This window comes from Odontesthes bonariensis, chromosome 6, assembly GCF_027942865.1.
Source record: "Odontesthes bonariensis isolate fOdoBon6 chromosome 6, fOdoBon6.hap1, whole genome shotgun sequence".
Taxonomy (NCBI): domain Eukaryota; kingdom Metazoa; phylum Chordata; class Actinopteri; order Atheriniformes; family Atherinopsidae; genus Odontesthes; species Odontesthes bonariensis.
In genome coordinates this window covers 2,352,775-2,378,096 of record NC_134511.1, presented here as the reverse complement: position 1 = coordinate 2,378,096, position 25,322 = coordinate 2,352,775, and the positions used below count along the sequence as shown (strand labels likewise).

Sequence of the window (25,322 nt, the reverse complement as noted above, 5' to 3'; positions counted from 1 at the left end):
GAAAGTTTTACAAGTTTAAAAACTTCTTTAGAAAGTTTTACAAGTTTAGAAACTTCTTTAGAAAGTTTTACAAGTTTAGAAGCTTCTTTAGAAAGTTTTACAAGTTTAAAAACTTCTTTAGAAAGTTTTACAAGTTTAGAAACTTCTTTACAAGTTTAGAAAGTTTTACAAGTTTAGAAGCTTCTTTAAAGTTTAGAAAGTTTTACAAGTTTAGAAGCTTCTTTACAAGTTTAGAAAGTTTTACAAGTTTAGAAGCTTCTTTACAAGTTTAGAAAGTTTTACAAGTTTAGAAGCTTCTTTACAAGTTTAGAAAGTTTTACAAGTTTAGAAGCTTCTTTACAAGTTTAGAAAGTTTTACAAGTTTAGAAGCTTCTTTACAAGTTTAGAAAGTTTTACAAGTTTAGAAGCTTCTTTACAAGTTTAGAAAGTTTGACAAGTTTAAAAACTTCTTTAAAGTTTAGAAAGTTTTACAAGTTTAAAAACTTCTTTAGAAAGTTTTACAAGTTTAGAAAGTTTAGAAACGTCTTTAGAAAGTTTTACAAGTTTAAAAACTTCTTTAGAAAGTTTTACAAGTTTAGAAACTTCTTTAGAAAGTTTTACAAGTTTAGAAGCTTCTTTAGAAAGTTTTACAAGTTTAAAAACTTCTTTAGAAAGTTTTACAAGTTTAGAAACTTGTTTAGAAACTTCTTTAGAAAGTTTAGAAACGTCTTTAGAAAGTTTTACAAGTTTAAAAACGTCTTTAGAAAGTTTTACAAGTTTAGAAACTTCTTTAGAAAGTTTTACAAGTTTAGAAACTTCTTTAGAAAGTTTTACAAGTTTAGAAACTTCTTTAGAAAGTTTTACAAGTTTAGAAACTTCTTTAGAAAGTTTTACAAGTTTAGAAACTTCTTTAGAAAGTTTTACAAGTTTAGAAACTTCTTTAGAAAGTTTTACAAGTTTAGAAACTTCTTAAGAAAGTTTTACAAGTTTAGAAACTTCTTTAGAAAGTTTTACAAGTTTAGAAACTTCTTTAGAAAGTTTTGAAACTTCTTTAGAAAGTTTAGAAACTTCTTTAGAAAGTTTAGAAACTTCTTTAGAAAGTTTAGAAACTTCTTTAGAAAGTTTAGAAACGTCTTTAGAAAGTTTAGAAACGTCTTTAGAAAGTTTAGAAACGTCTTTAGAAAGTTTAGAAACGTCTTTAGAAAGTTTAGAAACGTCTTTACAAGCTCAGAAAGTTTTATAAGTTTAAAAACTTCTTTAAAGCTGGAAATGAAAACAAACACTTTTAAGTCAATACATTTCTCTTTATTTTCATCATAGATATTATTCAAAATCATGTTAAGATAAAAGAGCGACGGCACAGCGACGGCGCTCTGCTTGGATATAAAAACAGATATGAACATGAAGAGTGATTCGAGGCACGTTCAGAGAAATTAAAGTGCAGGAGGAGGAGACTGCATAAGTGAACCAGCTGCTAAAATAAAGCTCTTCTCAGTACAAAAGGTCGCTGAAAGCTTCAGTAACGGCATCATCATCGTCGGGGCTAAATGTGTTCCAGAGAAACAAAGAGAAACAAAGAGAGAAAACGTCCGAGTTTGGCCTGAGAAACGGGATCATTTGCTACTTCATCCTGAGCCGAAGTCCCAGAACAATCAGGAGGTTCAGCGGATCCAAATCACTCCGTTTACAGTGAAGCGTGAGAAAAAAAAAAGAACTACAAACTGAACCGATTCATGATCCTGAACCTCCAGGAAACATTCCACCATCAGGAGGAGTTTAACGCCGACGGAGGAAACGTCACAGCTGGAGTCCAAAGATTAAAGGATTTGTGCTTCGTGAGGCCGCGGCGCCGTCAGCCGCCTCCGGCCCGCGGCGCCGAGCTCACCACACGGAGGAGGGAGTCAGGAAAACCAGAGGTGGAATTACGCCCCGAGCTTTTCTTTTCTTCGGTGCTGTGAACCTCAAAGACCACCAGGGGGCAGACACGAGCCCAGTCAGAGGTTTTCCAACGCTTTGAGGCGGCCCGACGCCGGGTCGGAATAAAGAGGAAGCTCCTGAAACAGCATCAGATTCATCCAGGAGCCGAAGGAGCCCGAACAAAGCAGGATCTCAGTAACGGGTTCAGATAAACCGGTTCCATGCGAGCGCTGAGGAACGGACCGACCGGCTTCCATACCAACGTGTCCCCGCGGCAACAGTCTGACGCTTTCTGACGGATGTTTCTGACGCTTTCCAGGAGTTTAGACTCCCTGAACCAGCTCAGGAACCAGCGAGGATGTGAGTAACAGCGAGCTGCGCTCAGCTCAGGAACCGCCCGTCTGAGCCGGGACTTTGTTTCTGTAGGAATGTCTCAGTCTGACAGAAGAAGAAGAAGTAAAGTCATGGCACCGTTTGGTTCTTCAGAGGAGCAACACTGCGACGGACTTCAAGTATTCGACACACGAGGAACATGAGGAGCTTCGGTCTGACACTGAGGACGCAGAGGTGGGGAAATCAAGCGCACACAGCCTGGAGGAGAAGCTCATTTAAGACGTTTAACGGATTAAAACTCGTGTCTGAACCTCTAAAGCCGGAGTTTTTTAACATCTAAAGCTCTTCAAAAAGAAGAAATCCTGAAGTCTGAGTCATTAAACTGATCAAAGCTCCAACATCTGGAACAGAATCCAGCTGTTTCCCATCTAAATGGCCGGCCGCCCGCCGCTGTCCACTGGGTGATGCTGCGGTAAGGAGCGCTTGATCTCCCCACCCCACAGACCAGGCGGGTGGAGCTGAGTGAAGGTTAAAGGGGGGGGGTGACTGCGCGGGGGCAACTCATTTTCAGAGGCGACGCTCCCCCTGTGGCTGCTGTTGCCATGGTGACGGGCCTAGGGGGCGGTCCCTCTGAGAACTAAAGCCCTTTGGCTCCGCCCACACCACAGCGGGACTAAACAAAGTGAAATGAAACTCAAACTAACGAACTTCAGTCATGTTAAGGGGGGGAGGGGCGGGGGCAGCCCGTCCGTGTGATTGGCCGGCGGCGGGTCACATGCTGCTGTCCTGCAGGAGCGGCTCGATGTCCTCGGCGTCGCTGGTGGGCGTGGTCAGAGGGCCGCCGCCCTGGGCGTGCGCGGCCGAGCCGTTGCTGGACTTGTTGGCCGAGCCGGTCTTGGCGTCGGGCAGCCGGCGGCTCGTCGGGATGAAGACGGCGACCAGCAGCGCCAGGACGACGGCGCACGCACCGAACAGGAAGGGCGGGCCCGGGATGAGCGCCTTCTGCACACAGAGACGGTTTGTTACTCATGTATGGCTGTTTAAAAGGGCTTTATCAATAAAGTTGAGTTCAGAGACAGGCTGTGTTCCAAACCGCCTACTACTCATACTAACTTTTTGAGTTAGTATGCGAGTTTGAGTAAGCGAGAAGTTCCCGGATGCATACTAGATTCTCCTAAATGTTGGGTATGCATCATGAGGTTACTACTCATACTCAAACTACCCAAGATGCAACGTAACGTGGCCGATCGTCATTTCCTGTCAAAACGGCAGTTTCAAGCTAGCTACAACGAGGGTAGGTTCACTTCCTGTTTTCAAAACAAAAGCACCAATTGTATGGTAATGGCTTTCCCTATGACAAAAGGCAACAGGTATTTTATTTTGTGAAAATAACCGGAAGTGCGTTAGCTCACTGCGGCTAGCTTTAGTAGCGCTGAATTCGTGGGAACAAAGTTGTAAACAGCCGTATTTTGTCAGGTTTTCAACACGTTGGGGATCTAAACGACTACTTTCTCCCCTGAAAATGTTTCAAATGTTGCTAAAGTTTACAGAGTTTAGAGCTTAAGAGAAATCAGCTTCAGGCCGGCTGATTTCGGCTCGGGCAGGAGCGAAATGCATTGTGGGTAAACGCTCTGCATACTGTCTGATCGATAGATCTAATTTTCTCAGGAGGACCTCAGATTGTCCTAAGTGTCAATGTTTCACCCCTAAAGTTTAACACGGATTAAAATCTTTTTCTGAATGTTTTGTGCTTCTCAAAATCTGAAGCAGTGTATCGGATCTCTGAGCCACCGAGTGTCTGGAATGACACTTTGTTTGTTTCTAAGTGAACGAGAAATACTGGTCCTCACTTTGTGAGTGGTTTTACTCGGTCCTTACTCTGCACTAAGTGTGAGAATGTGTGTGTGTGTGTGTGTGTGTGTGTGTGTGTGTGTGTGTGTGTGTGTGTGTGTGTGTGCACCTTGGTGCTCGGGGAGGGTCTTCCTGCCACCGGCTGCAGGTCGATCAGCTCCACGTTGAAGAGGTAGAAGATGAAGCCGTAGAGCGCCGGGCCCAAACCGTTGCAGAGGCCTCTGATACCTGTGATCATCCCCTGAGCCACACCTGAACACAGAAGGAGAAGAACACGTTAACACCATAAATACAGCCGAGCTTTAACAGTAACCACTCAGTCACACCTCCTGGTGCTGATTACATCACATTACGGTCATTCTGCAGACGCTTTTATCCTCCAGCAGCTGGATCACCTGCTGCTGGAGCAGAGGGAACCTCTTTAAATATGTTAGAAGTAGGGCTGGGCGAGTTAAATCGTTATTTGTTTAACGCCGATAAGTATTATCGCACATTAACGCAGAATTTATTGTTTATTTTATTTTGTAAAAGTCTGTTGCTCACAGGCTTTTATTTTGTAAAAGTCTGCTGCTGTCTGCTGTGGAACCGGAAAAGAAAGTAATCTTTGGATCCACCAAACATGGAGAAGGGTACGGAACTTTTACTCGGCCATTTTCATGTTAAAGTTCTTCCAGACGGCGGAGTCGACAGAACCAAAGTCATCTGTAAACACTGCCAAGTTGAATTGTCTTCTCAGCGTAGTAGTTCCAGTCTAAAATATCACTTAAAGGCAAAACACACAACTGATAGCAGCAAGTCATTCAAGGAAACAGACAGTGGAGCGAGGCTTCTACATAAAAACTACAGAAAGATGCTGATGTTAAAAGTGTGTTTGCACAACAAATGTTATGGCACTTTCATTCATATGGCAGCACATTTAAAATAAAGCTAAATGCTAAAAGCTATACGCTACTTTTGGATTTATTTTTGGATTCTGCGTATAAATGAGATTAATCGTGATTAATCAGGGAAATCATGTGATTAATTAGATTAAACATTTTAAATCGTTGCCCAGCCCTAGTTGGAAGGAACCGGCTGATCCCTGCAGAATAAAAACAGGCCCGGAGTGGCCATCAGGTGCGAGTTCATCAGCAGGAAGTGGGGCCGGTCCAAGAGAGAAGGAGCTGCAGCTGATCTGCACTCAGAATTAAAAGCTCAGAGGCTCACGAGCACATTCCTGAGCCAGAAACTTCCCATCTGATCTGATTAAACCGGCTCCACTCCTTCAGACTCAGCAGGAATCAGCTCCTCTGCCTCCAGGAGGGACTCGGTGTTCCTGCAGGGTCCGTTTCCACGGAGATGAACCCACATTTCTGGGTTTTCACCTGACGACTGGATGATGTTTGATACCATTTCACTTTTATACGATATTAAAGTGTTCTTTGCTGTGAAGTCTGCCATAACTTTCATTATTCAGATGCCTCCTGAGAGCTCTGCTCTGTCAGAGTCCAGGAAGCTTTATTCATCCCACACCAACAGATCAGCTGATGACATCATCAGGTTTGTTTCCTCATCACAGCATCAGAACAGATTCTGAGATGGGCCAGACTAATTCCTGGGCTCTTCCACAGCGAACACGCCTCCTTTAACTGGACTCGTTTTCTCTGAGCAGACTGCTGTTAAAACCGTTTCTTCCCATTAAAGCAGGTGAAAATGTTCAGAGAGTTTCAATGAAAACCTGATAAGAAAAGTTTCTAAAAACACCAAAAGAGTTCAGCTTCCTCAGCAAGTGAATGTTTGCATCAGATTTAAAGGGACAGTTCGCCTCTTTTGACATGAAGCTGTATGACAGGAAAAAGTCAGACCTCACAATCGCTTGGCCCTATTTTCTCTCCCTTCGTATCACTGCCTGCTGTGCAGACCGAGCAGCAAACACAGTAACAGGTGCGGCTGTCGGCAGCAGGCAGTGATACGAAGGGAGAGAAAATAGGGCCAAGAGATTGTGAGGTCTGACTTTTTCCTGGAGAACCATTTTGTGATGCAAATGTATTACTCTGTTGAACGCATATTGTTTTGAGAAGCAAGACGCTTTATTTTTTAAACCCCAGCCAACTAGCCGGACTACCTTCATCAACACCAAAACGAGGCTGGAACTCGGCTCACAGGACGCAGCAGGGGGTAAGAAGATGTTCAGAAATGATGTTGCTGATATGGGATGTTACACAGCTTCATGTCAGAAGAGGTGAACTGTCCCTTTAACTTGTACCCACATTGGGTTCAGACATGTTGAGGATGATTTTCCATAAAAGGCTCCAGGTGATCCGGTGTCTCACCTTGCTGGTCAGGTGAGGCGCTGTGTGACACCAGAGCAGAGACAGCCGGGAAGGTGATGGAGGACATGGCTGCCACCGTCCCCGCCGCCCACATCATCCTGCAGGGAACACAACCACAAGCTGACAGCAGCAGAAAACAGCATTTTTAACCGACTTCTTCACGCGTTAGAGAGCGACGGCGTGCACTCACCATGGCTCAGAGCCGAAGCCGTACCAGGCCAGCTGAAAGATCTGGAAGCCCAGGCCGAGCAGAACCGTGTTCTTATTACCGATGGTCCTCATCAGAACACCGAGGAAGAGCGTCTGAGGGAGAATCAGAGCGTGAGGAGGGAGAAACAGTGAAGAGCAGTGACAATCCATCAGAAGGAAACTTTCACTGATTCACACAATAAAACAAGAAATAAGAAGCTTTAAGAGGGTTTCAGCAGCAGTGAAACACAGTTTGTGACAGCAGGAGAGAAGCTAACAGATTTTAGCACAGCTGGGTGTTAGCCAGGAAGCTAACAGATGTTAGCACAGCTGGGTGTTAGCCAGGAAGCTAACAGATGTTAGCACAGCTGGGTGTTAGCCAGGAAGCTAACAGATGTTAGCACAGCTGGGTGTTAGCCAGGAAGCTAAAAAATGTCAGCACAGCTGGGTGTTAGCCAGGAAGCTAAAAAATGTCGGCACAGCTGGGTGTTAGCCAGGAAGCTAACAGATCTTAGCACAGCTGGGTGTTAGCCAGGAAGCTAAAAAATGTCGGCACAGCTGGGTGTTAGCCAGGAAGCTAACAGATCTTAGCACAGCTGGGTGTTAGCCAGGAAGATAACAGATGTTAGCACGGCTGGGTGTTAGCCAGGAAGCTAACAGATGTTAGCACGGCTGGCTGTTAGCCAGGAAGCTAACAGATGTTAGCACGGCTGGCTGTTAGCCAGGAAGCTAACAGCTGCTGTTCCATCAGGATGGATGGATTCTGCTCACATTAGCCAGGAATAACTGAAGCTGATTTATGATGTGAATCTTTGAAATAGTTTTTATTTGATCCGATTACTCAATTAAATCGATGGAATTATTGACAAATAAACTAAAGAAGAATAAGATCCACTGCCTGTCGGGGACAGGCAGTGGCTTTGTATATATATATATATATATACACATACATACATACATACACACACACACACTCACATATAAACATCTGAAATACACATATTCAACAACTAGAAACACTCCAGAGTGAGGCGGAGAGGAACCGCTGTGGATGACAAAGCGTTTTGATGACTGCGTATCATCCAGAACGGTGGAGAAGGCTCTCCATCATCTATAATATCTCCATGTGGAGATTTCACTGAGAGCTAAATCTGCTAAAAGCCCTGAAATGAGTGAAAGCTGCCGAACGCTTCGGCTGGTTTGTACCTGAGCGATGATTGAGAGGATCCCCACCATGGCGATGAAGGCAGCGATGGCTGCGGGAGAAAACTCAATCACCTGAGACACAAACAGAAAGAAAAAAACTAATCTTAGCGTTTTGGTTTGGACAAAGTGATGAGATCAGTGACTGAAGTCTTTATTCTGAGGGACAGAAACCATCTTGGAGGTCGTTTCCAAAGCTCTGGAAAAACTTTGGGCTCCTTACATGAGGAACTTCAAACAAAAAGGGGAAATAAATAAATAACAGGAGTTTTTACACCTGCTGGTGACCTTAAACACCCTGATATATGCTCCCAGGAACAGGAAGAAGGAGTTTTACACCTCAGACGCCCTGATATATGCTCCCAGGAACAGGAAGAAGGAGTTTTACACCTCAGACGCCCTGATATATGCTCCCAGGAACAGGAAGAAGGAGTTTTACACCTCAGACGCCCTGATATATGCTCCCAGGAACAGGAAGAAGGAGTTTTACACCTCAGACACCCTGATATATGCTCCCAGGAACAGGAAGAAGGAGTTTTACACCTCAGACGCCCTGATATACGCTCCCAGGAACAGGAAGAAGGAGTTTTACACCTCAGACGCCCTGATATATGCTCCCAGGAACAGGAAGAAGGAGTTTTACACCTCAGACGCCCTGATATATGCTCCCAGGAACAGGAAGAAGGAGTTTTACACCTGCTGGTGACTCAGTTTACTGTTACCTGTCTCAGGTAGAGGAAGAAGCTGGAATACTGTCCGGCTTCGGGCAGGTAGGACAGGAACACTGTGACGCAGATCAGCAGCACTGTGGTGTCCTTCCCAACTCGCCGCAGAGACTGAAAACACAGAACAATCATCAGTAAAACGGTCAGTGATCCATCAATCAGCTGATCTTCTTCTTCGTTGGTCCTAAAAACGTTCGAACAAACTCACGGCGAAGGGGTCGGCCTGCTCCCAGGAGAGGGGGAACCCCCACGTTGTCAGCCTCATCTTGTCCGGCAGCGACTCGGGGACGACGAAGAACACAAAGGCGATGTCCGTCACGGCGATCACCGTGGCGATCAGGACCACCAGGCTGTCCCCGTACTGCGCCGACAGGTAGGCGCCGATGGCCGGGCTCGTCACCAGACTGGCTGCGAAGGTGGCAGACACCTGTGGAGACACCGGAGGACGCTCAGGACAAAGCGGTTCGTCCCTACCCGTGAGAACGAACAACGCTTAGCGCTTAAAGTTACCAGGCCGTAGGCGGTGCTCCTCTCCTGCTCCTCTGTGATGTCGGCGACGTACGCGAAGATCACAGAAAAGGTCACGGAGAAAACCCCCGAGACTGAGATCAGAGCGAAGTACCACCTGCACACAGGTTCAAAACAAAGTGCTTCAGAGGTCAGAGATGCAGCAAACTGATCCGATGTGGGACAGATCTGATGCAAAGAGGTGAGCCGGTCCGGCATTTAGTTTCCAGCCTGGTTCTGAGTAGGGGTGGGTGTTGGCACAAGTCACGATGCATCACGATTCTTGAATTATTGTGATATTTTCACTGAACATACTTTTAAAAAAAAAAAAAAAAATACAGCCATTACCAGTGGCTGACTGGCTGTGTATGATCTGGATAGTGTCTTCAATTGATACATAACTCAAAGCAAATCAATTCATAACTGTATTTATTGAAACAACTTTGGGAGGTATTGCCATTAAAACAAATATTACTGGACACACTCATCACAAAAAGTGCATAGGATTTATAAAACTATAAAAAAAATAAAATAAATATTGCAAACATCCCTTACAGCAAAATGCATCAATTGCATGTGTCCTATCATTAAAGGCATAAAAAGCCCCCCCAAAAAATAATCAATAGCCGCTTTCGGACAGACCGTTCTAAGAAAGTAGTTATCAGAACCCTCCTCGAATTTCGTTCTGATAACTATCCTTCCCCAGCGGAACTGTTTCAGTCTGCATTCGCACATGAGTCGGGACCTGATAGGGACTGATGCGCCGCGCGCAGCCGTCTGCTTCAGTGACGTGTTAGCCGTTAGCCGTTTAGCGCTACATTCAAACACAAAACAAAACGGCAAAAGTAAGGAGAGTAGAAAAAACAGCACCAAGAAGCTAATATGGAGAGTGGGGAGGCCACTGTGTTTATGGTCTGTATGATGGTGATATTAATCATGGACAATCACATCAGGCGTCTAATATCGAGGCTGGAAGAGCTCACAGAGAGAGTCAGGAGATACTTTTTCATTTCATGTAGGAAGAAAGGAGAGCAGAGCACTGCAGACAAATGAGACCAGTGTAAGTTTAACTTATTAAACACTCGCCGGTTCTGTCTGTCTAGGAACTGAGGGAGAAAGCCCCGAGTTCCTGTATGTCCGAACACGGGAGAAAACGGCCCCGCGGATTAAAAGGTTATTAGAACTGCCAAAGGTTCCTACAGTCCGAAAGCGGCTATTACTTGGCGTCAAGAATCGATGCAGTAGATCGCGAAAATTAGAATCGCGATGCATCGTCATGACGATTATTTTGCACAACCCTAGTTCTGAGCACAGTTAACGGGCCGGGGAGGCGTCCAGGAGTAAAAACCAGAGGTGAGGGGCAGCTTCTGAACGGATCCAAACACACGTAATTAGGGTTGCAAAGGGGCGGAAAATTTCCATGGGAAGTTAAGCTTGGGAATTATGGATATTCAATTCAATTCAAAAATACTTTATTTATCCCAGAGGGAAATTAAATGTTGATGTAACTGAATTAAATCAAGGAGTTATTATAGATGCTGATGGCTGTGGGCAGGAAAGATTTCCTGTAGCGGTCCGTTTTGCATCCAAACTGAAGAAGCCTTTGACTGAAGAGACTCTGTTTTCTGGTAACAGTCTCATGGAGAGGATGTTCAGGGTTGTCCATAATTCTCTTGATTTTATGCAAAATCCTTCTTTGCATTATTGTCTCCAGAGGTTCCACAGTCGTCCCCAGAACAGAACCAGCCTTCCTTATCAGGTTGTTGAGTCTTTTTAGGTCCCTGGTTCTGATGCTGCTGCCCCAACAGATGACGCCAGAGGAAATGACGCTCTCAACAACAGACTTGTAGAAGATCTGCAACATCTTGTTGCGAACCTTGAAGGACCTTAGCTTCCTCAAGGAGTACAGTCTGCTCTGTCCTTTCTTGTAGATGGCTTCACTGTTGTGTCTCCAGTCCAGTCTGTTGTCCCCATGAACACCAAGGTATTTATATTCCTCAACCACCTCCACTCCACATATATTCCGTATTGGAAACTTTCCATGGGAATTATGGGAACTAATGGGATTTTAGTTATATCCAAGCATAAATATAAACAGAAGTCATAAGAAAACATCCATATAAAATGTTTTCAACAGATATTTCAACAGATTTATTTGTAAGTAGAGTAGAACACGTTCTGATTACTCGTTTCATGGATGAACAAAAACAGTTCAGAGTGTTGGGTTCAATATTACATTTAATTTTGTGTCGTTTTTTTGAGGATAAAATGAGAGAAAAACATGAAAAAAAAAATCATGGTCCTGTTCATGAGATCAGAAAAGGATCAAAAAGGGGAAAATAACAGAAAACATGTGGAAATGTGTTCAGAATCCAGTGTGATGTCATCAGTGATGTCACCACATGTAAATCAGGTGATTAAATGAGCTCCCTTTGGCTCAGACTCAGTGTTTCTGACTGTTTTTAATCTGCAGCCTGTTGAAGCTGGATGTTAAAATGCGTTTAAAAAGGGAACTAATGGGAATATATTATATATCCAAGCATGAATATAAACAGAAGTCATAAGAAAACATCCATACAAAATGTTTAACACATTTATTTGTAAGTAGAGTAGAACACGTTCTAATTACTCGTTTCATGGATGAATAAAAACAGGAGTGTTGCGTTCAATATTACATTTAATAAATATATTTCCCCAGAATATCATCAAAACTTACTTCACTTTGTTAAGTCCACAGGCTCAAATGTGTGCCTTCAATAGTCTTTGTGCTTCAGGCTCAAAAGTGTGGTCCAGTCCTCTAGAAATCTTCTGTACATGTGATGCATGCACAGGGCCAGTAGGGGCATCTGTTTGTTTTAGTCAAGATTATGCTAAAATATACTTTCTTCAACTATATTTAAGTTCCCTAGAAGAGCAAACCTTCGATTTTGAAATTTTCCCAGTTTATTCCCATGGAAAGTTACCATCTTTGAAAATTCCGGGAATTTTGCAACCCTACACATAATGCAAAGAATTTACTTTAGCTTCAACTAAACAACCTGAAACCGAGGAGAACACTTTAAAACACGGCCAAAATATACAGCGAGATCCTTCACAGAAGGGGGAATAGAACACAATATAACAGGAAAACGGGCCGTTTCACTTTCATTCAGCTTCAGGAAGTTTGAGCTCCTCAGCCAACGCTGATTCAGGGGCTTTCAGGGTAAATAAAGCTGCATCTCAGCTGTTAAACCGAGGGGCTGCAGATACAGAGAGAAGAGCAACACCCGACGTTTTAATTCCTCCGTCTGCGCACTGATTTAATCATTTAAATCAGAGCCGAGTGAACGAGTCAGGAGGAACAAAGTGACCCAACTCAGCTGGGAAACAGGGAAAATATAAAAGATACGTGACTGAGCATCAGCTGAAGTCATCATCGTTTCACAGCCTGTAACGACCTGTTCAGACCAGCAGGGGGAGCCTGTTATGGAGGCCCCGGCTGAGGCTTGATGCCTCGCCGGCTGCCGCTGCGCTCTGATCCTCAGACGCTCACATGAACAGCATGTGACTGTTCGACTCCAGCAGCATTCACAGCTGAACCCCTCAGAACCCTTCCACAGCAGAATAATGAGGCTGGCAGGCCGCTCGCTCTGCACCAAACACCAGCAAACTAACAATCAGACACTCAGAGATGGACACTCAGACACTGAAGAATCAGGATCTGATTAAAGACGTTTTACTGAGGTTCATTTCACTGATTTTCTGTTGTTTTTATGTGGATAAAATGAGAGAAAAACATGAAAAAGATCAGAAGCTGGAACAGCTTTGTTCAGAAAAGGATCAAAAAGGGAAAAATATAAGTTAAAAACGTGGAAATGTGTTCAGAATCCAGTGTGATGTCATCAGTGATGTCACCACATGTAAATCAGGTGATTAAATGAGCTCCCTTTGGCTCAGACTCCGTGTTTCTGACTGTTTTTAATCTGCAGCCTGTTGAAGCTGGATGTTAAAATGTGTTTAAAAAGCTTCTCTCTGGGGGCATTACATGTTCATGTAATATGAATATGTAATGCCCCCAGTGTCTGTCATTATTATTATTTTTATTATTGTTTATTTATTTTTCTCGATTTTCTCATCACTGTATGGACACTTTAATTCTTACTAGCATTACTACTATTATTATTACTGTTTTATTGCATTGTTCATTTATTTAACTTTGCTATTTATGCTTATGTTTTTTTTTCCTTTACAGCAGTATATGGGTGTTGTGGGTGGGAGGGTTCTGTTTGTTAAAAAGAAAACAAAACCAATTCAAGATATTGTATTTAAAAGAATCTTACTTTGTGCTTTCTTGAATAAAAAATATACTTAAAAAAAAAAATAAAGCTTCTCTCTGGGTAATAATCATCACTAAGAGTCACAGCTGCACACACGCACGGCGTTGGACTCACCATGGGCTGATCCTCATGAAGGGGATGGGGGCGCAGGTGAAGAACACCGTCATCAGGAGGAAGGACTTCCTGCCCCAGATGTCCGACAGAGCACCAATCAGAGGGGCCGACAGAAACGACAGGAAACCCTGAGACGCAGAGACGGAAACGTTACAAAAGGAGCCGTCAGTTTTTGGTTGGATAAAACAAGAAATAAGCAGTTTGCTCAGCGTGTTGCTGTAAATTTTTACTGTTTTCAGACCAAAAACTGACCAAGAAAAGCACCGAAAATATATCAACACTGCAGTAAAAAGCTTAGAAGCAGCCCCGGGACATTTAATGTTTGCTGAAAGCTTTTTTTGAGCTCCTGATAACGACAACATGAGATGAACTGCAATCAGAGTCTGTGTTCCAAACCGCATACTTCTACTTACTTTCTGAGTTAGTATGCCAGTTTGAGTAAGCAGAAGTTCCCGGATGCACACTAGATTCTCCTAAATGTTGGGTATGCATCATGAGGTTACTACTCATACTCAAACTACCCAAGATGCAACGCAACGTGACGTCGCCGATCGTCATTTCCTGTCAAAACGGCAGTTTCAAGCTAGCTACAACGAGGGTAGGTTCACTTCCTGTTTTCAAAACAAAAGCACCAATTGTATCCTCATGGCTTTCCCTATGATAAAAGGCAACGGGTATTTTATTTTGTGAAAATAACCGGAAGTGCGTTACTCACTGCTTAAGGGAAATCAGCTTCAGGCCGGCTGATTTCGGCTCGGGCAGGAGCGAAATGCATTGTGGGTAAACGCTCTGCATACTGTCTGATCGATGAGTATGCAGTATGGAAGTATGTAGTATGCAGTATGTAGTATGCAGTATGCAGGTATGTAGTATGTAGTATGGAAGTATGCACTATGTAGTATGCACTATGTAGTATGTACTATGTAGTATGCAGTATGCAAGTATGCAGTATGTAGTATGTACTATGTAGTATGCAGTATGTAGTATGCAAGTATGTAGTATGTACTATGTAGTATGTAGTATGTAGCATGCAGTATGTAGCATGCAGTATGCACTATGTACTATGTAGTATGTAGCATGCAGTATGCACTATGTAGTATGTACTATGTAGTATGCAGTATGCAAGTAGGCAGTATGCAGTATGTAGTATGGAAGTATGCACTATGTAGTATGCACTATGTAGTATGTACTATGTAGTATGCAGTATGTAGTATGCAAGTATGTAGTATGTACTATGTACTATGTAGCATGCAGTATGTAGTATGTAGTATGCAAGTATGCAGTATGTACTATGTAGTATGCAGTATGTAGTATGCAGTATGTAGCATGCAGTATGTAGTATGTAGTATGCAGTATGCAGTATGTAGTATGTAGTATGTACTATGTAGTATGCAGTATGTAGTATGCAGTATGTAGTATGCAAGTATGTAGTATGTAGTATGCAGTATGCAGTATGTAGTATGTAGTATGTACTATGTAGTATGTAGTATGCAGTATGCAGTATGTACTATGTAGTATGCAGTATGTAGTATGCAGTATGTAGTATGTAGTATGCAGTATGCAGTATGTAGTATGCAAGTATGTAGTATGTACTATGTACTATGTAGCATGCAGTATGTAGTATGTAGTATGCAAGTATGCAGTATGTACTATGTAGTATGTACTATGTAGTATGCAGTATGTAGTATGCAGTATGTAGCATGCAGTATGTAGCATGCAGTATGTAGCATGCAGTATGTAGCATGCAGTATGCAGTATGTAGCATGCAGTTTCAAACACAGCCTAAGATTTACAGTACTTAGGACATCCACCTGCGGTCGTCTACAAAAACATTATTTCTTCTTCTTCCTCCTTTGTTCGGGGGCTTGAAGCTTCTTCCTCCATCTTTGTTCACTGACCTGAACAAGCTTATTTTATTTAGTTTTTGATCAGAATCTGTGGAACTAGAGAACTGCTTCAAATAATCCTATAGATTACTATTTACTAGTTTACCATTCTGTAGTATACTAAAGAAGACGAAGAGAAGTTCCCATTACACCGTTACAGTCCTCGTGCTCCAGCAACACGTTTCACATTTACACAACGTTATCCGTCATCCAACTGCCCGCCTGTTTGCTTTCATATTACACATTTAATTAGCTTAGCTTTAATTAGCTTTCCTCCAGCTGTAACATCATAAAGAAGTCAGCAGATGCTCTGTTCTCTCAGAACTCCATGAATGAGACGAGAGACGTGAGGACGGGTCCAGAAAACCAACAGAATCTCAGACTTTTAGCTCGACTGCAGGTCGTGTTTGCTTAAAAACAGAAGAAACTAAATGCATCAGAGTTACACTGCCTGGTAAAACCGTCACTTATATTTTACTTATGCAGAGTAACATTCGGTCTCCTCGTGTCGCTCTGTTCTGAGGCCTCACCTTGACGCCCTGCACCAGGCCGTTCATCAGGAAGGTGTGCTGAGGGAACGTCTCATGGAGGACCTGGAAGTCAAGAAGGTCACACTCTTTGAATCAAGACAACAATAAAACACTCGCTGCACAGCATGTGGTCGACACTCAGTGGGGTCACATGGCACTGAAAGGATCGGATTATTGGCTAAATTACAATCAGACTGAGTTATTAAGTGCATGTAGACACCTTAATCTGACTAAGAACTGGACCGGATGGGATTCAGACCCCGAGATAACTGGGTTGAAAGTCACTCTAAACCTGCTTGTAGACGCTGAAGCTCGTGGTGAATCAGACTTTGCGTTCTGCGCATGCTCCAGATGTTTTCCCGGGGTCGTGACCCGGAAGTCAAAGGAGACGATATTCCTGTTGTTGTCGCCGTCAGAAAGAAACAAACAACGCGATGGAGAATGCTCCGCTGGGCATCGAGTTTGTGCAACAAGCAGCTCATCACAGACCAAATGTAGAGGGACGTAGCTTCATCTGGCTCTGCGTTCTCCATCTTTCTCCAATGCCTGAGTTTGTTGTTGTTGTTGGTGGTGAAGAGGTCAACAGGAAGTGGCTCTATTAGCAACAGCTGGAATGGGTACAGCGCCACCTATCATACCGGGGTATGACACGTGTCGCGGCCTTTTAAGTTTCCAAACTATATTTTCTAAGAAAGGCCGTGGGTGGCAGCAGGTGGTTTTGTTCTTATACGCACTTCAGAGTTGATTGTTTAAAAAAAAATATATGTAGTTTATTTCTAACAAAAAAATATGAACAAAACAAAAACTTAAAACCTCTTACAACTTAGATAAAAAACGAAAGTTAATTTAATCTGATTTAACAAACTCAAAAAGTGGTAAAAAAAAATTATTTTACCTGGAACTGTTCTAAAATTGTTTAATTCTGGAAAAATGTACATGAAACGGTGAAGAAGATTTTGGGATATGATATTCCCTTGAGTAGCAGGGTACTATATCTGTGCATTTTTCACGGTGCCAATATAAGGGGAAAGGACAGGTATCTGATTAAGATAATGTTAATAGCTTGCAAGAAAGCTATTACGAGGAACTGGGGAAAGACTGACCCCCCTTTGTCAAGACCAATGGATTGACATAATAGAAGAAATCTACATTATGGAGAAACTGACGCATCGACTGAGACTTCAGCAGGCACAAATTGACGAAATGGACAATATTTAAGGCGAAAGATAGTGACAACAAATAGAGAATAACCTACTTATACCAGATGAGTCAAAAATTGATTAGAATAACAGCTCCCAAGTGAAAGTTCTGTGTAAAGCGACGTTCAGTGTGTAACGTTCATGTACGTAAAAATGTGAAAAATTCCAATAAACAGAAAATTAAAAAATAAATAATCATTTTTACCTAAACCTCCCGTCTTCACAGCGGACATTTGACAGACAAAAAGAGCTCTTCCAACACGCCTTAATCTCTCCAATTAATTCATCTAAAAGTTACCAAAATAATCTAAACAATTTCAAATATAAAAAAGAATTACAGATTTTGATTCCAAACTAACTAAAGTATATTCTAACTGCCCAAAGAAAACTAAATTGATAGAACTTACGATTTACAAAACAATAATGGCCACAACAACACGCTTTGTGCCTCTGATCCGATTCATTCACCGCCATATATCCAAGGAGAATTACCCTTTTTCAGCTCTTTCTTATTGTAATTTAGCCAATTATCCGATCCTTTCAGGGCCATGTGACCCCGCTGAGTGAGTCACACAGCATTAGTTTGGTTTCTCCCAGCAGGCGAGGCTCTGCGTCGCTGTTTGAGAGTAAAAAGTTCACCTGTGTCTCCAGCAAAGTAGCTGAAGGCAGGAACTTATCTTTAGTTCATGGTGCCCCATGAAGCGCGTTTACTCACCGTCAGCATGGGCGTGGTCAGCAGCCCCCAGGCGAAGAACTCCAGGAAGATCACGACCACCGCATGAGTCACTGTGGCGCGGCCTCGGCCGTGCTGCGGCGAGCAGAAACAAACATCAACAACATTAACCCCACCGCAGAGACGCTTTCTACCTTATTATTTCCTGAAAGCAGCTTTGATGGGAGCAGAAAGCACCAAACAGCATAAAAACACACGATGCAGGACACACAGTGGAGATAAAATCAGAGTCTGACATGCTTTTCTTTTCTTTTTTTAACCCATAAGAACCCAAACCCATTTCTACTTAAATGAAAATTAAGGGGGTCATATCACAGACTAAATAGACCACATTTCTGACATTTTTTCAAAATACCACCCCCACTGTCACATTGGGCGTTAAGAACCTGGATAATTTCTCCATCAAGGAAAATTATGGGGGACGTAAAACAGACTATATAGAACACATTTCTGACATTTTTCTCAAAATAACACTCCCTAGTGTCAAATATGGGTGTTAAATGGTTTGAATCTTTCCTTTAGCAACCAAAAACAAGCCATTTAAATGTAGCTAGCTCTGCCCGTAGCGGTAACCTGGCACACAGACATCTTGGAAATGTTGTTATGGTAAGACTAAATCACATGACCTGTCACATGACCCACCAGGATGTTAAGTATGGGTCACTCTGGCAATTCACGAGTTGAAATCGAGGATAAAGTTTTTCCAGAACATTTAAAAGGCGTGTGACACCTGTCACGGTGGGTTCTGATGGGTTAACCATCACACACAGTTTCTGCATCTAATTCCAACCAAATACAGAAAAAAAAAAAAGGGCTGAAACGCTTCCTGGAATAACCTCGATGTGATTAATCTGCTCTGATGAGCTCCCACCAGCGCCTTCTGCTCGTGGTCGACAGCTTCTTTAAAAACAGAAGCTGCCTCAGACCCCGTTTCACCATAAAAATGACTCCCTCTGCTTCGTATCGTCCAGTCCAGAGTCCAGACTAAACATGGAGAAGCAGCATTTAGCTGTTATGCTGCAAACAAGTGGAACAAACTGCCAGTGGAGATTAAACTTTCACCAGATGGAGACATTTTTAAATCCAGGTTAAAGACATTTCTGTTCTCATGTGTCTATGCATGAAATATCTTTGAACTTATCTGGACTGTTGCTTGTTTTTAAATTCATTTAAATTATTTTATTTGTTTCTCTTTATATTCTTTTATGCATTTTAATGCTTCTTCCACTCCCTGCTGCAATGCTTTTATTTTATGTGAAGCACTTTGAACTGTTTTGTACATGAAATGTGCTACAAATAAATCTTTATTTGTAGCACATTAAATAATCTTTGGGAAAGACGTTTCGCTTCACTTGACCTTTTATTTGGAGACACGCAGACTTTGAGGCTCTTTGTTTTGTGGCCTTTCAGGAGCTGAAACATCCTCGTGCTCCGGCTACTTTTTCCACCATATTTAGCAGATAATCCAGTTTGTTTGACGTCTTCCGTGTGAAATCTGAACCACTGCCGGTTTTATGTAGAAACTGAGTCGTCCTTCTCATCTTTCCTCACAAACTTGCTCCATCTTCACAAACTTTATGTGTCGGAGCCACGGTGGAAACGGGTGGTGCTTTCCCACTGGAAAGCCCTTTGACAGAGAGAGTAAATCCCAGATCTGCCAGAGAGCAGCAGGACTTCTCTTTGGGCTCACAATGAGCCTCACTCAGGCCACAGGATGGGAGGTCAAAGGTCAACCGAGCGGCCGCCACGCTGAGCTCCCTCCAAACAGAAGCAACGAGTCACCGACGGCTCAATAAAGGTTATTCAAACAGTGCGACTGTGTCCTCAGAGGCAGACGGAGAGGAAGGCCGAGTCGCTATGAGCTCCAGTTTGTTACAGAGACGATTTTATGTTATTTTAGCCACTTCTTCTGGGGGGGGGGTAAAACCCTGTAGCCCTGGGGGGGTTAAACCCTCAAAAATGAAACGAGCATGCAACATTTCCAGTTGCTCTGCCTGCAGTCGGCTGTAGGAACACTCCAGGCCACTAGTTGGCAGTAATGCGCCTCTGAGCTGGTTGTTAACCGCTAAGAAATCCCAAAAGGAAAAACGGAGAAACACGGCGAGCTGCCGGCGGACGGAGGAAGGACGGCGGGCAGAAACGTGGCAGAGAGTGGAGCCGAAGAGCGACCCAAACGTCAGTAAAGACAGATTAATGCTGTCAGAATCGGCTTTGTTCTCAGACATCGTGCGTTCACACTCTGAATGTTTCTGAATGTTTCTGAATAATCTGCGTTCACTCTGCTCACACCACACACAGCGTCCTTAAAGACTCTGAGATAGCAGAACTGGGCTAAATAAGTGAGTCAGATGATGCTTCTCTATCTTGTCAGATAGTTCTGGGACATTAGATAAACGCCTGAAACACGAAGTTTAACTCATCCAAACAGACGAGGACGGTTGGCCTGCTCACGTCACCAATAACTGGAAGGCTTGTTCTCTGGCTTCCAACGAAAGAATCGGGCTAACAATACGACGTTCAACTCTGAGACGACAGTTTGTTTTATATTTCCTGTACAAGTGAGCCGTGATCCAGACTTTTATCTAGAATTTCTGATCCCAGAGTCACAGTTTAGACTCGATTAAAAGGGGAGAAAACTTGGATTGTTTGCACAGCTGAGTGTTTACATGGTGTCACTTAACTTTGGCTAATAAACTCTGCTCTGAAGTGGAAGAACAGCAGAAATACAGACATAAATCACAGCTGGCGTTAGCTGCAATCACCATCCATCTCGCTTCAGATGATCAACGCTGTCAATTATTCAATTCAAAAATACTTTATTTATCCCAGAGGGAAATTAAATGTTGATGTAACTCAATTAAATCAAGGAGTTATTATAGATGCTGATGGCAGGAAAGATTTCCTGTAGCGGTCCGTTTTGCATCCAAACTGAAGAAGGTTTACCAAAGTAAACCAACAATGACGGCAACATAAAAACCAATAAAGTCCTTAACTTTTAACCAAAGTTAAGGACCAACAGGTCAACGTTAGAAACTACACAAAGTTTTGGGTGCTGCAGCCCAGGGTTGGACACTATGGAAAAAAGCGGCTAACTCCCAGATGCTAAAGGCCGCGGTAACAAACAGCTGCTACAGATAGGGTTGTCACGGTAACCGCAAAAAGGAAATATCGCAAGCCCAAATATACGAAGAAGCCCACCGCCCACCTGATCTCACCACAACACACGTTGAGAAGGAGACGACGGCAGTTGCACTGGCATCAAAACTAAATGCTACTTCGCCCCTTTGCTAGCATTTTGGCTTTCATTTAAGTTGGCCGGTTCCCCCTCTTCATTTGGCTGAGGCAATTTGTAAAATCTGCAGCAAAACGGTTCAAGTAAAATGAATTAGCATTCTAGCAAGCCAGCATCCAGCTATTGAGGCATGGTTGCCGCGGCCTGCTGCCACACAGAGTCCCGGAGCAGCCGATATACTAACATAACGCTGACAGATATCTGTCATAACGCGTAAAAATCGCAGAGCGGGGTCAGAGGTCGCCGACTTTATGCAGAGTCGGTCGCTGCAGACCTCCAACCTTCAGGCCTTCAGATTAGCTCAGGAACAACGACAAATAGAGAGCTTCATGGGATGGGTTTCCATGGCAACTGCATCCAAGCCACACATCACCAAGTGCGATGCAAAGCGGAGGAGTCTGGGTTTGGCGGTTGCCATGGGAACGGTGCTTGTCTGGCTGCATTGTGACGAGTATAAAGTTTGGTTGAGGGGGGATCATGGTGTGGGGTTGTTGTTCCCTTAGTTCCACGGAAAGCAACTCTGAATGCTTCAGCACACCAAGAGATTTTGGACAATTTTATGCTCCCAACTCTGGGGAAGGAAACAGTCTGGGGAAGGAAACAGTCTGGGCAGTTTGGGGAAGGAAACAGTTTGGGGAAGGAAACAGTCTGGGGAAGGAAACAGTCTGGGGAAGGAAACAGTTTGGGGAAGGAAACAGTTTGGGGAAGGAAACAGTTTGGGGAAGGAAACAGTTTGGGGAAGGAAACAGTTTGGGGAAGGAAACAGTTTGGGGAAGGAAACAGTTTGGGGAAGGAAACAGTTTGGGGAAGGAAACAGTTTGGGGAAGGAAACAGTTTGGGGAAGGAAACAGTTTGGGGAAGGAAACAGTTTGGGGAAGGAAACAGTCTGGGGAAGGAAACAGTTTGGGGAAGGAAACAGTCTGGGGAAGGAAACAGTTTGGGGAAGGAAACAGTCTGGGGAAGGAAACAGTCTGGGGAAGGAAACAGTCTGGGGAAGGAAACAGTCTGGGGAAGGAAACAGTCTGGGGAAGGAAACAGTTTGGGGAAGGAAACAGTTTGGGGAAGGAAACAGTCTGGGGAAGGAAACAGTCTGGGGAAGGAAACAGTCTGGGGAAGGAAACAGTCTGGGGAAGGAAACAGTCTGGGGAAGGAAACAGTTTGGGGAAGGAAACAGTTTGGGGAAGGAAACAGTTTGGGGAAGGAAACAGTTTGGGGACGGCCCCTTCCTGTTAAAACATGGCTGCTGCACCAGAGCACAAAGCGAGCTCCATAAAGACCTGGAGGAGCCAGTTTGGTGGGGAAGAACCTGACCGGCCTGCACAGAGTCCTGACCTGAACCCGATAGAACACCTTTGGGATGAATCAGAGCAGAGACTCTGAGCCAGAACTTCTGTCCAACATCAGAGTCTGACCTCACAGATGCTGGAAGAACGGTCAGAAACTCCCATAAACGCTCCTAAACCTCGTGGAAAGCTTTCCAGAAGAGCTGAAGCTGTTATAGCTGCAAAGGGTGGGCCGACGTCACGTTAAACCCTCTGGATTAAGATTAAGAATAGTTTACATGTAATATTCTGACCAGGTCTGTGTTACGCTGCCAGATATTTACTCGAATATTGTTGTTTTACACACTGAAGCACATGCACATCAATTACAAACCAACGCCTCTGCACAAGGAGGAAACAAACAGCACTGTCAACATCAAACATCAAACTTTGGTTCTTCCATGTTTGGTATTCTTCGGCTTATTTAATAATCAAATAACTCTGAAACTACAGTGTTCAATGCGGAATAAATGATATTAGGTGCCGAAGAGACTTATTTACATGTTTAAATCAGTAAAAAAGGTCCAGACACACAGAGTCTGACAGAATGTATAAGTTAGCATGAGCACCGTCTTTGGGTTTTAAAGGTTTCTACGACCTACTGACAACTTTACACGGATTATTGGGAATGATTATCACCATTTTAGATCAAAGTTTTGGTTTAAAGTAAAAGGACGTTTAAACAGGAAATACGTGGAGGTTTAAAGTACAAAACAGCCATGTCTTTATGTACTTTAAATGCATCTTGGGTCCTTTTTCAGCTGTGAAACCAATTTGATGATGCTGATGAACGTGCTGACCCAATTGATGGAGATTTATGGCGAGCACATATGTTTGAAGATGACGATAACGGCGAGGATGATTTTGAAGGGTTTGAATGCGAGTGGAAGACTGACAATCACCACCGTAATCGACGGAGAGATTTCAACCGCACACCAGCGGTGAAAGTCGGTTTACCTGCAGATGCCACACCGTTGCAGGCATTTAATCATGTTTTTACTGAGGAGCTTTGGGCGCATCTTGTTTCTGAGACGAACAGATACAGTGAGCAGGTACCTCAGACTCCAGCTCGAGCAAAGATGGTCACACTGTGCCGGAGATGGAAACGTTTATGGGAATGTGTATGGGCATGGGACTCCTTGTGCTGCCAGTATGAAGAGATTACTGGCGATAAAATAAATAGATAATTTAAATATAAAATTAAATTTTATTTTATTACTGTTAAAATAGCGCTGTTCCTGCACTTTACTTTTTACATTTTCTATTTTCGTGAAGGTGTATGTAAATAAACTCAATTTCCACAGAAAGCCACAGGTGTAAGCTCTCAAATACTTTTTGAATTTTGTTTCTATCTGCTACAGAGGCTGAGAAATCAATCATTTAGTAGGCGTTGACACATTTGCCGAATTACCAGAAAAACTTCAGGTTTTAGGGGGTCTTTCTGAAATCGCCCACAGGTTTTACAGGCATTCTTTTCCAGGCGTTTTAGGCCTAAATGGGTTAAATAAATAAGGTCCACGGCCTGGTGTAAACAGAGCAAACAGAAGGCAGAACGTGTGTTTGACACTTAATAATATTTATCAGAGTTACTGAACTCCATGTTGGAGCGGAGTTATATTAGTTATAATCTCAGAAATGCACATTCAGCTTCTGACACACTTCAGGTGACAGTTTCAGAGCAGAAACCGGCCAAAGTTGGTGTTTGGAGCAACGTTTACCTGAAGTGCGGTGAAGCTAACAGCTAGTTAGCTAGCTTAGTGGGCGAATTACCGGCTGTCGCTAAACTAAGCTAAGCTAACATCCGAGTTAGCCAGGAGCGGTTAGCCTGACCCAGGTTACAGAGGAAGTCTGCCCTTCCACGGTTTATTTAATACACAAACCGACACCGGCATTAGCCAACGGTGCTAACCCCGCCAACACTCACCGAGCTCCGGACCAACATGATGTCGCTGGCCGCTTGTTTCTCCCGGTTCGTCTCACATCTTTCCGCAACGATTGTCAGTTCCAGTCCCCGGCGCTGGACATCCTCCTGAGGGTTCTCCGTCTTTTCCAGGGTGTCCCGCCGTGTGGATGAAGCTCCGTCTTCGCTGCGCTGTCATGCAACCCCGGTTAAGCTCGGTGAGAGTACACTGTTGTGTAAAAGTGAAGAGGGAGGCAGTCGGGTTTCGGTTTTACCGAAAATTTCTCCGCTCTGATTGTAACTTTACCGTTTGTCACATTGATTTCCTCACCGGAATACGCCAGATGGGCGGGTACTGCTTCCTCGCTGTGTTTCTCCCGAAAGACTGACAAACGCCGCCCTGCTGCGCTGTGTATAATTTAAACACGAACGCTTTTCTTTCACGACCCAATCTGACTTTTTTTTTTTTTAATACAACTTTATTTTGCTTTACAAGATACAAAAACAGTGCAAAAACATGACAAGTATCATTAATAATAAATGAAGAACAAATAAGCATACCAAAATAAATACACACATAAGTAGTTTAAATAAATAAATAAATAAATGCTTATTTACTATTGTAACAGACTGTTTTGTGTTTGAGTGAAAAGGAGGTTTGTGTCCCTCCGGGTTCCTGTAGGGGGAGGTGATCGTGTATTTTTATTTTATTTTATTTATTTTATTTATTTTATTTATTTTATTTTATTTATTTTATTTATTTTATTTTATTTTATTTTATTTATTTTATTTTATTCTATTCTATTTGCTTGTTTTTACGTTAATTGTTTTCATATCTTTTACTGTATGCTGCTGCAACAAAACAATTTCCCAAATTGGGATGAATAAAGTATTTATCTATCTATCTATCTATCTATCTATCTATCTATCTATCTATCTATCTATCTATCTAATAAATGAAGAGAGAGATGGAGAGAGAGAGAGAGAGAGAGAGAGAGAGAGAGAGAATATACC

The 25,322-nt window shown here is 43.1% G+C and overlaps 1 protein-coding gene across 2 annotated transcripts; it reads right to left on the bottom strand.

The window, feature by feature from the left end:
- Positions 1–1,262: 1,262 nt before the first annotated feature.
- On the bottom strand, positions 1,263–24,631 carry mfsd14bb (major facilitator superfamily domain containing 14Bb). 2 transcript variants are annotated; one of them, XM_075467054.1, is made up of 12 exons: positions 24,333–24,631; positions 17,777–17,869; positions 15,863–15,925; positions 13,447–13,574; positions 9,020–9,134; positions 8,718–8,936; positions 8,507–8,620; positions 7,788–7,859; positions 6,583–6,695; positions 6,393–6,490; positions 4,190–4,332; positions 1,263–3,231 (listed from the first exon to the last, which is right to left on the bottom strand). In XM_075467054.1, the coding sequence occupies exons 1-12, from the start codon at positions 24,348–24,350 to the stop codon at positions 3,001–3,003; spliced, it is 1,407 nt and encodes a 468-aa protein (XP_075323169.1). In that variant the 5' UTR covers positions 24,351–24,631; the 3' UTR covers positions 1,263–3,000. The 2 variants fall into 2 exon arrangements, with proteins under 2 accessions (XP_075323169.1, XP_075323170.1); XM_075467055.1 differs by having other exon boundaries at positions 1,263–3,228.
- Positions 24,632–25,322: the final 691 nt, after the last annotated feature.

Bases quoted from the DNA above. Each gene is read 5' to 3' on its own strand.
- mfsd14bb (XM_075467054.1), bottom strand. The intron at 6,696-7,787 runs GTACAAACCAGC...ATTCTCCCTCAG, and splicing joins TCCTCTCAATCATCGCTCAG to ACGCTCTTCCTCGGTGTTCT. The intron at 3,232-4,189 runs GTGCACACACAC...CTCTGTGTGCAG, and splicing joins GACCCTCCCCGAGCACCAAG to AAGGCGCTCATCCCGGGCCC.